General features: G+C 66.6%; 1 protein-coding gene, 1 long non-coding RNA gene and 2 other non-coding genes across 5 annotated transcripts; 3 read left to right on the plus strand and 1 right to left on the minus strand.

The window, feature by feature from the left end:
• Positions 1 to 1,327: 1,327 nt before the first annotated feature.
• On the plus strand, positions 1,328 to 4,675 carry LOC109258809 (uncharacterized). 2 transcript variants are annotated; one of them, XR_002076428.2, is made up of 4 exons: positions 1,328 to 1,986; positions 2,328 to 2,417; positions 3,118 to 3,229; positions 3,942 to 4,675. It is a non-coding gene; the product is annotated as an uncharacterized LOC109258809 (long non-coding RNA). The 2 variants fall into 2 exon arrangements; XR_008424400.1 differs by having other exon boundaries at positions 2,328 to 3,229.
• Positions 2,118 to 2,251, plus strand: LOC128778736 (small nucleolar RNA SNORA17). Its single transcript, XR_008424462.1, has one exon. It is a non-coding gene; the product is annotated as a small nucleolar RNA SNORA17 (small nucleolar RNA).
• Positions 3,290 to 3,425, plus strand: LOC128778734 (small nucleolar RNA SNORA43). The gene has a single exon (XR_008424460.1). It is a non-coding gene; the product is annotated as a small nucleolar RNA SNORA43 (small nucleolar RNA).
• Positions 4,676 to 5,918: 1,243 nt separating the features above from the next.
• On the minus strand, positions 5,919 to 14,289 carry DIPK1B (divergent protein kinase domain 1B). The gene is given in 8 exon segments (XM_053908534.1): positions 5,919 to 6,426; positions 6,429 to 6,771; positions 6,773 to 6,817; positions 7,416 to 7,502; positions 7,504 to 7,593; positions 7,702 to 7,809; positions 10,566 to 10,700; positions 14,005 to 14,289. Coding segments are annotated over 8 exon segments (1,290 nt in total). The 5' UTR covers positions 14,068 to 14,289; the 3' UTR covers positions 5,919 to 6,007.
• Between the last annotated feature and the right edge of the window lie 16 nt (positions 14,290 to 14,305).

Genomic DNA, 14,305 nt, shown 5'->3' on the forward strand with positions numbered 1-14,305 from the left:
TCCCCTACTCTTGAGGTATGTCTTCAGCTTCCTGAGCTCAAGCTCTGAGCAGGGACCCTCCCTGGAACCGGGGGGACCATGGGTGCCAAGCTCTGGGATGTGGCAAGGCCTGCTGGCACTCCCCCTGATCCCCAGATGCTGTTTGAGAAGGTGGCACCCTGCCACCACCTGGGCTCCATCCGGTCCCAGTGGGACAAAAAGGGAAACGGGCAGCTGGCTCCCACGGTCAGTGCCACGGTCACCCAGGTCAACAGCGTGGCCTGCTGCTTCGAAGACCAGAGTGTGACGGCCGGGCACAGGGCCGGGGTGCTGGAGCACTGGATCCGAGTGGCCAGAGCGTAAGAAACTCCTCTTTTCCTCAGAGTTAGGCCTCCAGCTAGAGTTGGCTGGTCCCTCCCACTGGGACGGAGCCTCCCGCAGGCTGTTAGGTAAATGGGGAGCGGGGAGGGTGTACTTCCTTCCCCAAAGCAGCCCAGAGCTGCCCAGAGCTGCCCAGAGCGCTCACAGCCAAATCGAGCTTGCGGCAAAAATGGACATGCCTGGGGCGGGCCAGGTCTGGGGGCACCCTGGGACTCCCCACTCTGCCCCCAGGGCACGGTAGCATTCTTCGTGGATCTGTCCTCAGTCCCCAGCAGTAACTTACCCTGACTTGACCCCGGCTCCACAGGCCACGCCCCATCGGCCCCAGTTAGCGGTAATTTGTTAGCTGGGGAGAAGCACCAGGAGGCTAATGAATCCCTGGAGGGTCCTTCCCGACCCGACCCCAGAAGCTTCCAGGTGCAGGAGGAAGCAGAGGGGCGCTGCCTGGTGCCCTAGCGGCCCCGCCCCGCTCGGCGAGAGGCCGAGCCCAGGAGACCCCCGCCGAGGGGGTGAAGGCGGCGCTCCCCGCAGGGGATCCTCCTGAGGGCCACCCCCCGCCGCCCGGCAGAGGCTCAGCCTAGCCTCGCAGAGAGGAGGCCCCAGGTTCGGGGCCGCTCTCGGGGTGCGGGACAGGTGCTTTGCACGGATCGATTCCTGCAATCCTGCCCCCCCCACGGGACGTAGGTCACCGGATCTCCGTTTCGCAGGCTCGCACTCTCCAGGAGGAGGACCCGGGGCTGCCGCCCGCAGCGGACCGAGCCGGGGGCGCCGGCAGAGAGTGGGAGCTCCAGCCGGTGGGGCCTGGCTGTCTCTGGGGACGGCTCCCGGGGAGCGACAGGCGGCAGCAGAGGCCGGAAGACTCCGCTAGGGGGCGCTGCGGCGGCGTGCTGGGGACGGCGCGGTTTGGCCCTCGCGGGCCGCCGTACGCACTATAAAAGGCGCACCGCGCGTGCGCGCGTCCTTTCCGGGCGGTGGCGGCGTCTCCGCGTGGTGCGCGCGGCCTGGTTCCCGGAGCCCCGGGCGCCCGCCGCCCCGTCAGGGCCTCGCCAGCCGTGACCCGAGCTGCGGCCATGCGTCCCCGGTGCCGGGCCGGCCGCGGGAGGGACGGCGGGCCCCGGGCCAGGCGCCGGGCGGGTCCGGACCTTGCTGAGCGCCCGCCGCCCTCCCTCGCGGGTTGAGACCCGTAGAAAGTGGCCTCCCGCCTCTGGCCACGCGTTGTTTTTGCTTTAAAAAGCGGGTCGGCTGCCCCTCATTCCCTGGTCGGGTGTGGCCGAAAGGCGGCTTCCGAAGCGCGGTGGTGTGAATGCCGCTGCTTAGCCGGGGGCCCGGTGGGAACAGGCATTCCTAGACCTGGTCCGCGGGCTCCATACGCGGCCAGCCAGTGACCTTAGTTTTCCACACTCGAGTTAGGCGGGGGACCGGGGAGGGGGACGGTAAATGGGTTTTGGGGGTTCCTGGCCACGCGTAGGCCTGGTGGCAGGGTCTCTGGACGCCGAATGCAAGCGGAACAGCCCACGAGAAGTGGCTCCTTGTGGGTTCGCTGGGGTTTTAGAAAGGGCTGCTTTCCTTTTTCTCTAGGGAGTTTGCTAGAGACCGAGCACCTGGGAGGGCGTCCTGGGGTCTCAGGTGAGTCGACACGGAGGCGCTGGAACAAGGCCGCCCCGACGTGTGATGTGGTTTTCTGATCGGGGCCAGTCCACCGTCCGCGTGGTCAGGGGAATAACCCTTGAGTTGCTGGTGTTCCCGGCACAGAGCTCACTGCCCCCAGAGGCGTTGCAGGTGTGGCTGCGTTTGTGTCACATTTGTGTCATTCGGCGGCAGAGAGAAGGGAGGCTTGTCTACGCCCAGCGTTCGGGCTGCAGAACGTCTGGATGATTAATAGTCTGACAGCGGACGGGGAGCTAGATCGTAGATGTGCTTCCTGGCACCCTGGAGCCTCGTGTGAAAGCCCTTCCGTTGTGTCGCAGCTCTTGGGTGGCCTCGGTTGGTGAGGCGGTCCGGCCTTTGACAGCAGGAGGTAGGAGTGGGTCGCCGACAAGCAGGGATGAGCAGAAGAGGTGAGTGGATTTCAGGTAGGCTGACCTGCTGAAGGGCTGAGGGTTTCCCATCCCAGGGGATGAAAACAATGAAGGCACCTGAAGTTTCCTTCGGGGGAGACCGAGCACCGGCACCTAACCGTTAACCTGCTTCAAATGACTCTGGGTCAGAGCGTCAGCGTGCTCTGCCTCTTGAAGCAAGTTGGATGCGCTGCGCAGCCAGAAACTCAAGCGGTCAAGTTGCAGGGTTCTGACAATGCGGAGACCGTGGCACGGGCCGGCCATCCTGGCTTTCTCCAGTTTTAGGAATTACAGGGCACTGCTTCCTGGCCCGTCCCCTGGTTTGTGGCTTTCTGGTCCGTTGGTTAGTAGCTTGCGGGGGGCGGGGGGGGGAGTGGGGGCGGGCAGCAACCCCTCAGGAAGGAAGGCCCTCCGGCTGCACTGCGGTCCCCCCGGCTACATCGGGCACTAAGGCGCCAGTGCGGGCTGCCCGTTGGTGCTCCTAAAGGTGACCGCAGAAAAGTTAAAAAGGATCACCTCGTCCGTAGCAGCCGGGGTTGTAAACACGAGTGACGGGCAGGACGAGAGACCGCTCGAAAGTGCCTCCGTGCCACGCGCCTCGCCAGACGGCTGTCACAGTCCTGCAGAGGTAGAGGCTGGTGTCTGACTTGGTAACGGTAATAATGGCGGCCAACTTTACACGGTGATTTTTGGGGGTCAGGGTATTTGTTCCTTAATCCAGGAAGGAAGGGGACTGCCAGCCTGTGCACGTGGGCCAGAATAACACCGTCACCGTCCAGACCGAGGTGGAGAGGAGACGCTGGCCCCACCAGGTGAGGTGTTACCCCCCCCGCCTCCTCGCTGGGGGTCGGGGGGGGGGTGGCTGTGCCCCTCAGACGCCGGGCCTCCCGGCACCACAGACACAGCTTCTCTGCTGCACCTGTGATGTTGGGGCAAAGAGGAAGCGGCTATTTCTACGCTCAGTGCTCAGAACCGTGGGCACTAAGAATGGTTTGTAGCCGAACATGCCTCCGGGCTTCTAGCCGGGAACGCCGAGCAGGGCACCAGCCGCCTTGCTCTTCGGGTTCTCGTGTGTAAGATGACCCTCGTCATGGGGGGGGGGGGGGGGCGCATGGAGGTGAGCATGTGGCCAGCCTTTGGACCACTGGGACTGACCAGGAGAGGGCCTCCCTCTTGGAAGCGATCGTTCTGTAGGTCTGTCTGGGGAGGGCTTTCTGGAGGCCTTTGGGCGTGTGTGTTTTGCACTCCCGGCTGCTACGAGTGGCTGGGGCTTCTAAGCCCTGCGCCCCCACACCCTGCTCTAAGGACCCTTGAGACCGCAGAGCAGGAGGCGGGCCTGGAGGGCGGGTGGGGGAACACGAGAGGGCCACACCTGGCTTTGTCCTGCCAAGGAGACGCCGCAGTGCCACCTAGAACCCTACGCGTGACCCTCCAGACCAGCGCGCTGGCGAGTGGAGGGGGGCGGTCTTGGTAAACGGCACTCGGGTAGCGGTTGTGACGAGGGCTGTCCTGCCTTGTTTTCAGGTGGAGAGCCCAGCCGGCCCAGCCAGGCGAGATCCAGGCCGTCCGCTCAGGGTGAGACGCTCCCTGATACGAAGCAGAGAAGTAGCAAGGTATTTTGCATTGCTTTCTGAAACGCTTGTGCAGAGTGTTGGCGTGTTGGAAAGCGGTGCTGTGTTGTGGGTCTGCGGGGCGAGGCGGGGAGTGTTGAACTGTTAATTGAGCCCCCTCTGACTGCAAAAACTCCAAGAAAAGTAAACGTGATTGAGAGCAGAGACAAGGGGTCAAGATCCATCGGGGGGCCAGGGCCTCCACTTTTGATGCAGTGATTGTTGGCAGAGCAGCCTCGCCTCTGCTTTCAGAGGAGGAGCCCCCGCTCGGAGGCCGCCCCGCGCGGGGGTCTCGGGTCCTCATTCTTCCTCCCCGGCCACTGCGTCCCTCGGGGAGCAAAGGCTTCGGCAGCAGAGGTTTCGAACTGCCCGGAGTCCGTGATTCTAAACTGCTGCTTGTGCCGCGTGCGGACTGTTTCCCCCGCACACGAGGGAGGAAAGTCCGGACGGGGAGAAGTTATTTCAACTAAGGTAGGACGGGTGCTAAGAACTAACACTGAAAACGCGGTAGGACGGCCGGAATTGGGAACGGTTTTAAGCAAACGGTGGTGAAGTAAGCTGAAGGATTTAATGCTTTTATGTTTCAATAAAACTGTTGCTCTGTTGGCAAAACTCGAGACTAAATCGGTCTTGAATAAGCCGTCTTGACTTGGCTTCTCCTCAGTCTGCTTAGCGGAGGCCCCGTGGCGACGGGGTGGGTGGGCGCACGCACCGGTGGGTATGGGGGTGGGGCGGCTTTGCTCCGCTGAGCTGCCACCTGGTTGTTTGACCGGGTGACATTTAGAGAAGGGCGTGGGCTGGGGTGTCCGCCCCAAGTTCCTGAGTCACTTCCCAGGCAGGGTTTTAAATAACCCCTTGGAGTTCAGCCTGCAAAAGCCCACGGCCTCGGGAGTTGTCCCCAGTGACCTGGGGCAGGGAGGTGTGCTTACCCCAGCCCGCCAAGTCAGTCCCCAATTACTGTGTAGAGGTCTTGAAGCCGTGACCCCAGGACGAGAGAGGGAGCCACCTGCTCGCACCCTGGGGCTGGCTCCTGCCCCTTCTGTGGGGCAGGTGGCAGCCTGCAGATTCTCCGTTCCTTGCACAGGCCTGGGCTCCTCAACAGTGGGGACCCCGAGGGGCGGGGAGTGGTGCCAGGCTCCTGCAGCTTCTCTTTGGGGAGGGGCAGGGAAAATGCTAGACTCTCCCAGATAGCGGGTTTTCCACGTTGGGGTTCACTGAAATCCACCAAATTCCTCCAGTGTGTTCTGTGAGCCTGGCACCGCAGGAGGGGTGGTCTGGAGCCAGAAAATGGGCTGCTCGCCAGTAGCCGTGCAGAGCTGGGCTCCACGCTTCTTCCCAGAGCACCTTTGCCATTGCGCCGTAACCTCAGCAGTCTCGGTCCCATCCCCACCGCTCCTGCCCCCACCGCCACCCCCCCCCAGGATGTGGCTGGGCTCTAGGAGACCCCAGCGCGATGCCCACTGAGGCCTTTTCCCACAGCTAGGCCCTGGGGGCCACGTGTCTTCCATCCGCAGCCCCCCACTTCTGAGCCGGGTGGCTGACAGCCGGTCTAGGGTCCAGGGTGAAGGACTCCGGGGCACTCACAGAAAAGCTGTTTATTTACATCACGAGTCCTTAAAGGTAACAAAACCTTGGGAGGGTCCTTCAGCCCCTGGTGGTCAGGCTCCGGGTACTCCCGTCCTGCTCCCCCCGCCCCCACCCCGGCCTCCGGTCCAGCTCAACAGCCCCTCTGTCTGGTCGTGGGGTCTGGAGAGCTGGGAAGGCGGGGGGTGGGGGAAGGGCTCCACACCACCTCCCGGGCTTCTGTGCAGACCGGCCGCTTGGCCAGGCCCCCTCCCCGCCTCGGTCCTGGCCCGGGCCTCTTCTCAGTCCTGGCCCGGGCCTCTTCTCGGCAGGCAGAGCTGGCCCGGCAGGGTGAAGAGCGGGGAGTGGCTCGCTAGGGCCCCGGGCGCCCCCTGGTGGGCGGGGAGGGCGGCGCCATCAGGAGTACTTGGTGTTGGAGATCTCCTTCCAGAGCAGGGTCTTGAGGTGGCTCAGCACCAGGGAGTGGTGCGCCTCCACCTGGCTGGCCAGCCCGCTCAGCGTGGTGCAGGTGCGCAGCTGCTTGCCCAGCTCCTCGCGCAGGTCGGCGGGGGCGCCGGGCAGCAGGTAGTCCCGCAGCAGCTCGCACACCTTGGCCAGGTTGGGCTGGATGAGGTCGCCCTTGCACTGGCGCATGAGCTTGTCGCAAGGGGCCCTGCAGTCCCGGCCGTACGTGCAGTCCGCGCTGTGCTCGCAGTGGCGGCCCCGCAGGAAGCGGCGCACGGCGGCCTCGGGCGCCACCTGCTGCAGGTCGGCCATCTTGAAGTCGTACTTGGCCGTGTAGCCCACGTTGGCCAGCGTGGTCTCGCACATGTAAAGGTCCCGTAGGCCCCGTGGAAAAGCTCCTCCACGAACTCCAGGAGCCCGATGGCGATCTTGGCCCTCCAGGGCCACGCGGGCCCCAGCCACTGCTGGAGGGCCGTGTGCAGGGCGGAGGGCAGCAGCGGGCGCAGGAGGGGCGGGAGAGCGGCCCCGTGCCAGGAGCCGTGTGGGACGCCCTCGGTGACATAGAGGTCCCCACAGGAGCCCAGCAGCCTGGAGGCGTGGTCCTCCTGCAGGGACAGCAGCAGCAGAAACTCGTTCCGCTGCAGCAGGGCCCACACCGACTTGGCCTCCGCCAGGGACACCCTGCTGTCCTTGTTGAAGTCCGCCATGAGCAGGACCGCGCCCGACCAGCGCCGGCAGGGACGGCAGGTCCCCCAGGTTCGCCTGACATCGGAGACCAAGGGAGAGGGAAACCGAGTCATTTTGGGGCCCGCGGGCTTGACCTCATGGTGGGTTTCTAGGCTGGCAGGACGCCAGCCTTGACCTACTTGGTTCAGCCCCTGGGACCCGGTGCATCGGCCAGCTTGGGAGAGCCCGTCCAAGCGCACACAAGCAGGAGGGGACGGCCCAGGGATGTGGGAAGACCTCTCACCACCTCCTGGGAGCCCTCCCTGGCCACTGGCACACCTTCATTTCTCCAGGAGCTGTTCCTGGGGCTTTCTGGTCTCCACTGGTGCTCAGGGAGCTTGGGAGTGGGCACCTCGGCACACAGGTGAGAGGTGTGCTGGGCCGGCGGCTTCTCATCTGCTCCCACCCACCCCCACCTTCCATGCACACACAGCTCCCTGCTCCCCCCACAGATGCCCCGGGCCAGGGAAGGGGTCCTCTGCACCCAGGGGGTGGCACCTGAGCAAGCGTCTGCTTGCAGCCGAGGTTAGCCAGACCCCTGTCTGGTGGGTGCGGCCCTGACCCAGCCTGCCTCCTGCCCTGTGCACACATTCCTGGGGTCAACTCCACACCCAACTCGCAGGAGCCAACTGACCTTGAGAAAACTGAGGGTCATCTCTCGGAACTCCTTAATCGAGGTGCCCCGTGTGGGCTTGTCAAACAGTACCAGCTCCTGCCGGGGGGGCCGCGTCCGACCTGGCCTTGGAGTCGAGGCCCTCGTCGATGCCACACTTGATGGTCACCTCCTTGCCCTGCCACAGCCCGCTGTATACCTGGGTGGGGCCAGAGGAGCCCTCTGTGCGGACGTCGGGGTGGGGGGGGGGGGGGATGACAGCGGAGGGCCTGCCCCACACCCGACCCTGCGACCCCGCTGGGCTTACCTGCCGGCCGGGAACAGAGGAGAGGCAGGCCCTCCACTCCACCTTGTGCAAGTTGCACAAGTCCTGGCAGATGGAGCCGGAGATGATGCCCTTGCGGTACTGGTCACACTGCGGGTGGGGACAGCAGGGAGCGGCCTGAGGAGGCGGGGCCCCTCCCCAGGCCGAGTCCTCACTCCATTCTCCACGTGGGGCACCCCGGGTGGGCAGCTCGAGGCCCCACCACACCTGCCAGGTGCCCCCTGGTTCTCAAGCCACACCCCCTCTGGGAGGGCACCACCACTGCAGCCTCCGGCCACACCTGAGGCTCAGCGGAGGGCCCAGGCACCGCCCGGAGCAGCTGGCAAGGGCCTCTGCTCACCGCGGCCTGAGAGCTGCCCCCCGCCACCCAGCCCCCCACCTGCCAGGTCTGGGAGTCTGCTGCTCCTTGGCGTGGGCCCCGCCTCTGCCCCGAGGGCGGCGTACAGGGAGCCTGGGGGCCAGCTGGGGGCACTGGCGCGGCCCCTCCCCGTGTCCGTCACCCGGGGCTTAGCCAGACCCACAGCCAGTCAGCCGCTCGCAGCGATGACCAGGTTGGGCCCCCTCCTTTGCGGCCCCCTGAAGCCCGGGGGTCTGGGCTGACCCTGAGGAGGGTGGGAAAGCTCAGCGGTGACGGAGCGCGGCCCTTCCCCCCCCCCCCCCCCCCCCCCCCCCCCCCCCCCCGGCGGGAGGTGCGGCCATCTGGAGCACTGGAGCTTGTGGGGTGCATTCCTGGAAGTGCCTCACCGTTGCCATGGAGCCCAGGCCCTTGCCGAGCCGGGCTTGGAGGAAGGAGAGCGAGGCGCCCAAAGTGCGGGGGGGGGGGGGGGGGGGGGGGGGGGGGCGGGGAGGGCGGGCAGGCCCGGGGACAAAACCCAGAGGCCGCGGCTCAGCTCGGGGAGCCGGGAAGGAGGGTCCGTGCCGCGGCGCCACGCAAACGATGCCGTCATCAAGACGGCAAAAGGAAAGTAAGAAGATCCCATTCGCCCACCTCGTAGGGACGCCCCTCCGCCACGAGGGGTGTGACCCCCAGAACCCCACGGAACTGCAGAGCCTTGGAGGTGGGTGGGCGGGGGCGCACTGCCCTCTGGGCCCCGGGAGGGGCTCCCACAGAGGCTGAGGGGGCAGCGTGTCGCCTCGCCTCCCAGCCTGCTTCCCACCTGCACACGGGCCGCGGCAGGGGCTCAAGGCTAGTACCGACCAGACAGCCAGAGGCCGCGGAGAACCTGACCCGAACTCCTGCCCGTGGCCCTGCCGCGTGGTCGTGCACACGCTGTGGGGCCTGTGCGAGACAGAAGATACCCCCACGAGGCAGAAACGTCCTCATGGACTGAGGGCCAGGCGCTCAGCAGCCGAGAGACCCTGGGGGAGGGTGGGGGGATGGAGGAGCTACAGTCCCCCTTGTTGGGAGAGGGGCAGTCCCCTGCTGGTCCCCCAGCGGACCCTCTAGCTGGCTGCTCCCTGTACCCTAGGCCAGATCCCCAACCCTCACCTCCTGCCCGATCTCCCTGCCCCACCCACCACCCTCACCCCAGCCACCCTGCATCCCCCCACAGCCCTCCACAACCCTCACCACAGGCCTCCCAGGGCCCCAGGTCGCCTGCCCTGCACCTGGCTCCCCGGGCCCATCCTGGCCCTCCCCAGCCCCACCGAGCTGTCCACACAGCAGGGCCTCTCCCCACCCAGAGCCCCCCCCCCCCCCCCGTCTGCACTTGTGTGTCCCTGGACCCCCTGGACCGTGAGGGCAGAGCCCTGTGTCTGGTGCCCAGCTCAGGCCTGGCTCCTGGAGGCCACCGAGAACAGGCAGGAAATGGGAAAGCCGTTCCCCCAGCTTGGACACCGTGTCCTCGGGGCCCGGTGTTGGCCTGTCCTGAGGAGGTGCTTAACCAACACTCTTGAAAACCCCATCACATGGGTTCTGCCACCTCCGGACCCCCCACTCCCTCCCCCACTGCCACGTCTTCCCAGTTGGGGCCCCTGGGGGCTCTGGGCCAGAGCTGGCCTGCCTGAGCCCTCCCGTGGCCAGCTTCAGCCCCACACAGGACCCCCCCCCCCCCCCCCGCCGGAGACAAGGCCCCCTTCATCTTCCAGGCTGCCCGGCTGCGGTGGGGCAGGTGCAGAGCCCCGAGTTCCTGATGCTCCAGGGTGGGTCCTGCAGGCCCATCGAGGGGGCGGCAGTACCCTGGCCACCCCGCTCGCCAGGGGCTCCAGACTGCCCGGGAGAAGGCCAGGCAGGGTGCCGAGGGGGGTCAGAAGAGCCTGGGGCTTGTCGGTGCCCGTGGGCTGGCGCGGCCCCTACCTCCCGCCCGAGTCACCGAGTGTCCACAGAAGCAGGACGTGAGCTAGGCGTGCACACACGAGTCTGCGTGCCTTCACGTGTATGAGCACACGCAAGCTCGTCACGCCCCTCCCCTCCCACGCACACCCACAAACATACACGCTCATGAGTGGCTCACACACGTCACGTTCCCTGAGGCCACAGGCAAGGCAGTGACCGCCCCCCCCCCCCCACCACCACCACCACGGGAGGCTCTGAGGACCATGCCTCACAGCCTCCCTTAGCAAGGGGCCCTCGAGGCCACCCACACTGTCCATCCCAGTCTCCCTGCTGAAAGGCCTCCCCCCAGACCTCTGTGAACGCGCCCAGCCGCCAGCCCGTGCCGTCCTGCACCCCTGCACTGGCGTCCCCACGGTCCCCCCCCTCCCCGCCACCCCGTCTCTTCCGCAGCCAGCCAGAGACGGCTTTGCATGGCGCTCCTGGGCCCACCTGAAAGCCCACCCTGCTGGCGTCTTGAGGGTCCAGGGCATGCCGCCCCCGGCCCCGCACCAGCCCACGAGGCGACACTTACGATAACCACCTGGCAGACGTGCCCGCGGCAGAGCTCCGCGTAGGTCGAGTAGTGCACATACACCAGCCAGCTGCCCACAAAGATGCCCAGCCACACCAGGAAGACGTACTTGACCCGGAGGCCCGGGAGCCGGCCCTGGGGGGAGAGAGGAAGCGCCACGTTCGGGGTGCGTTTACCTCCCCCTCCACGGACCCCGGCCGACCCCACCCCCCACCCCCGGGGCCAGCACCCTGCCCGGCTCTGGCTTCCAAAGCTGCCCACCGCCCGGGGGCACTCCCTACGTCTCTCCTCCCAGTCTCCCTCCGCCCTCGGTGCACCCACTCCGGGCTGGGGGCCGCTGCCCGGTGCTCCCAGACTTTTAAATCACGCAGGCAGGCAAAAACAAATTTCAAACCGAAGGGACACCTAGAGGAGGCAAGTCTACTTTGACGAATAAAGACCTTTTTTGACAAATTCTCTCCCGTCTTGCCCTCATTTCATGACGACGTTGTAACCTCTGCACAAGGTCGAGGTGGAAAATCACCACCCGTGCACCCTGTCCTCTGACCGGTGGGCAGTTCAGCTGGGCCAGGGCCAGCACGGGGGACGGGGCTGGGGGGCGCTGGCACAGGGGGCGGGGTCTCAGCAGCCCCCACCCGGGGAGCCTGGAAGGGACACGACCTCGCACACCCACGAGAACGGCCGCATTGTCCCGAGGGCCAGAGAGAGACACAACCCAAGGGTCGACCGACCGGTGAGGGGGGAAACAAAACAGGGTCCGTCCACACCGTGGAACGTCATCCGCTCTTTAAAAGGCAGGGAATCCCAACACAGGCTACAACACGGATGAACCTTGAGATCACTGTCCTCAGATGAGCCTGTCACAGAAGGACAAGTCCTACAGGATCCACTCACAGGAGGCCCTGGAGAAGTCAGATCCACAGGTGTGGCGGGGAGGGGAGGGTCTGTGTATAGCGGGGCAGAGTCCAGTCTGGGAAGATGAACACGTTCTGGGGACAGACGGGGGGACGGCTGTACAACCGCGTGAATGTGCCTGACGCCCCTGAACTGTGCCCTCAAAAATGGTTAAGATACTAAACTTCACATGGTGTGTATTTTCCCACAGTAAACAATAAATAAGATAAATAGCCCCTGCCCCCACTGCCAGAGGCCCTGTCCCAGATGTCTGGGGTGGGCGGGGGACAGATGTCTGGGGTGTGGGGGTTCAGCCCCCTCTGCCAGGTTTCCCCAGCTGATGAACAGAATCGCAGGACATGAGGGCCCCAGACCCTTGCACAAGCAGGTGGGCTGAGGGTTCGGTGTCCCACCCAGCTCCCAAACCCCTGGGTTCCAGGGACACCACCTCCCAGCCCCACCCCCTGCCCTGGCAGATCACAGGCCTCCCAGACCACCGTCCTAGAGCAGCCAACGGAGGGGATGGGGTTACCAATGTCTCAGTCGGGGCGGGGGGGGGGGGGGGGTGAACCCCAGAGAAAAGGGCTGGGACCCAGGGGGCCAGGAGAGCAGGAGGGCCCAGAGCTTCAGGTCCCCGTGCCCCTCCCCCCCCACCTCCCTCCAGCCACACTACGTGCCCCAGGGCGGCAGCTCCAGTCCTCTTAGTCTGGGGTCCCGGCTAGCTGAAGGCTGGGGCTGGCGCTGAGAGACAGGGCCACCGGCTCTCCAGTGAGGACAGGGTGGGGGCCTCACCTCCCGATTCCCTGGCTCCCGCCCTGGGAGGGGCTGCGGCAGGAGGGCCCCGGGGAGCTCCAGGGGCCGCTGAGGGGCAGCAAGGACCAGGGAAGAACAGGAAGGCTTGGGCCTCAGCCCTCCTTGTCCCTGCCACCACATCTGCTTCCGTCACATTTGTTCAAAATGAAAAACAGGAAAGCAGAGAAACAGTGGATGGGGGGCCGGGAGCTGGGGGGGGTGTCGCTGTGGCAGGACAAGGTCAGAAGACTTCCGGCCGGCGGCGCACAATGCCGTGAGGTGGTGGGAGCGGGGCCTTGGGTGGGCATTCAGCTCCCAGAGGGCCCTGAAGGCTGGCGGCAGGGGTCAGAGGTTGATGGGTAGGAGGAGGGCAGGCCGGAGCAGCGCTGGGCCTGGGGGGACCCGGGGCGGACCCAGGCACACGGGGTGACCGCGGGCCCAGGAGCCTGCCTGCAGGGCCCAGCACAGAGAGCTCCTCAGCCCTGCCAGACTCCCTCCACGCTCTCCCAGTATGCGGTCCCCACGCACCGGGTCCTGGATGGGTGACATGGGTCCTTCCTCTAGGAGCCGTGCCTGCCCTCCAAGCGTCCCGTCTCCCACCAGCGAGTGAGCCCCTGGGGCAGGACAGGCTTACTCTTGGGCGAGTCCCATGCAGCTCCCCGATCCCACCTGGCCTCAGTTCCTAATCAAGCCACTTGGGGAGTAAGGAGAATCACTCAGGGGTCAGTAACAGCCACGTCACCCATGCACCAGCACCCCACGCGCACCATGGCACCAACCCTTACCTCTAGCCCAGAAGGATGTTTCACGGACAGGGAGACTGAGGCTCTGAATGTGGCCCCTTAATAGCAGGTGGGCGGGGCTGGCTCCAACCCCTGGGAACCAGACCATCCCAGTACCTAGGTCAAGCTCTGGGCCTCCTCTGCAGCAACCTGGTCAAGGCCCCTCCCTCAGGATGGGGTGGGGGGGCGGGGAGGGCACACCCCACTTCCCAGGCCTGGGGGTGCGCCCTCAGACCCCTCAGCTCCCATCTTGCCCAGGGCTGGGTGGAGACCAGGATGCACCCTGAGGCCCAGGTGGGCAGGGAGGGCGTCCCCCACAGACACAAAACCAGAATGTTTCCTGACTCCCAGGCTTCTTCCCGGAGGGGACGGGAGGACAGCCAGGCCGGAGCCAAGGGCGCACCACGGCAGGGACCCTCTTGCCCCAGGACGGCCTGCAGAGGCCAGGGAGGTGTGGGCTGCTCCGAACAGGGCTGCGGAGGGCAGGTGCATTTCGGTCTCGGGGGTGGGCCTGGCCCCGACCACCCAAAGCAGCGGTGACAGGCTTCCCACCGAGGTTCCCAAGGCAGCCTGCGCTTCCCCCCGCAGACAGCGGGCCCCCTGGCGGGGACGGAGACTCGTCCAAGGTCATGGTGGGGTCAGGGCACACCCCTGAGGTCAAGCCGGCTGGGAGACGACCCACGGGGAGGTTACGTCCTTCTGACGGCGTTTCTGCGGGTCCCAAGTTTTCCACAACAGGAAAACCAACCTCACCTCTTCCAAGTGAGGGGCCGGCGCGGACTCGGCGCGGTTTCCGGGCCTCTGGGAAGGGGGGTGGGGGAGGGGTCCCGCCCGTGGGGGAGGGGCTTCTGCGGCCCCGCGGGCCGGGGCGGCCACCCCGCAGCCCCCGCCGGCCCGCGACGTCCCGACCCCAGCCCCTCCCAGCCCGCGGGCGGCACGGAGGCCGGGGGAGGGGGGTGGGGGGCGCCTACCTGCAGGCCCTTGGAGAAGGGGCAGAAGAGCGCCAGGTGCGCCAGGCGCCGCAGCCGCCGCATGGTGGGCCCCCCGCGGGCGCGGGCCCGGCTCGGCTCGGCCTCAGCCCCGCGGGCCGGCCCGCAACGGCCGCCCTCCGCCGCCGCCTCCCCGCGCGCCCGCGCCCGCGCCCGCGCCCGCGTCCACGTCCACGTCCACGCGAGGGCGCACTCCGCCGGTCGGCCCGGGCGGGGCCGCGAGCGCGAGCGCGGGCGCGGGCGCGGGCGAGGGGCGGGGGCGGGGGCGCGGGAGGAGGAGGGG

Source organism: Panthera pardus, unplaced genomic scaffold, assembly GCF_024362965.1.
Source record: "Panthera pardus isolate Hobbes unplaced genomic scaffold, ASM2436296v1 HiC_scaffold_20, whole genome shotgun sequence".
Classification (NCBI taxonomy): domain Eukaryota; kingdom Metazoa; phylum Chordata; class Mammalia; order Carnivora; family Felidae; genus Panthera; species Panthera pardus.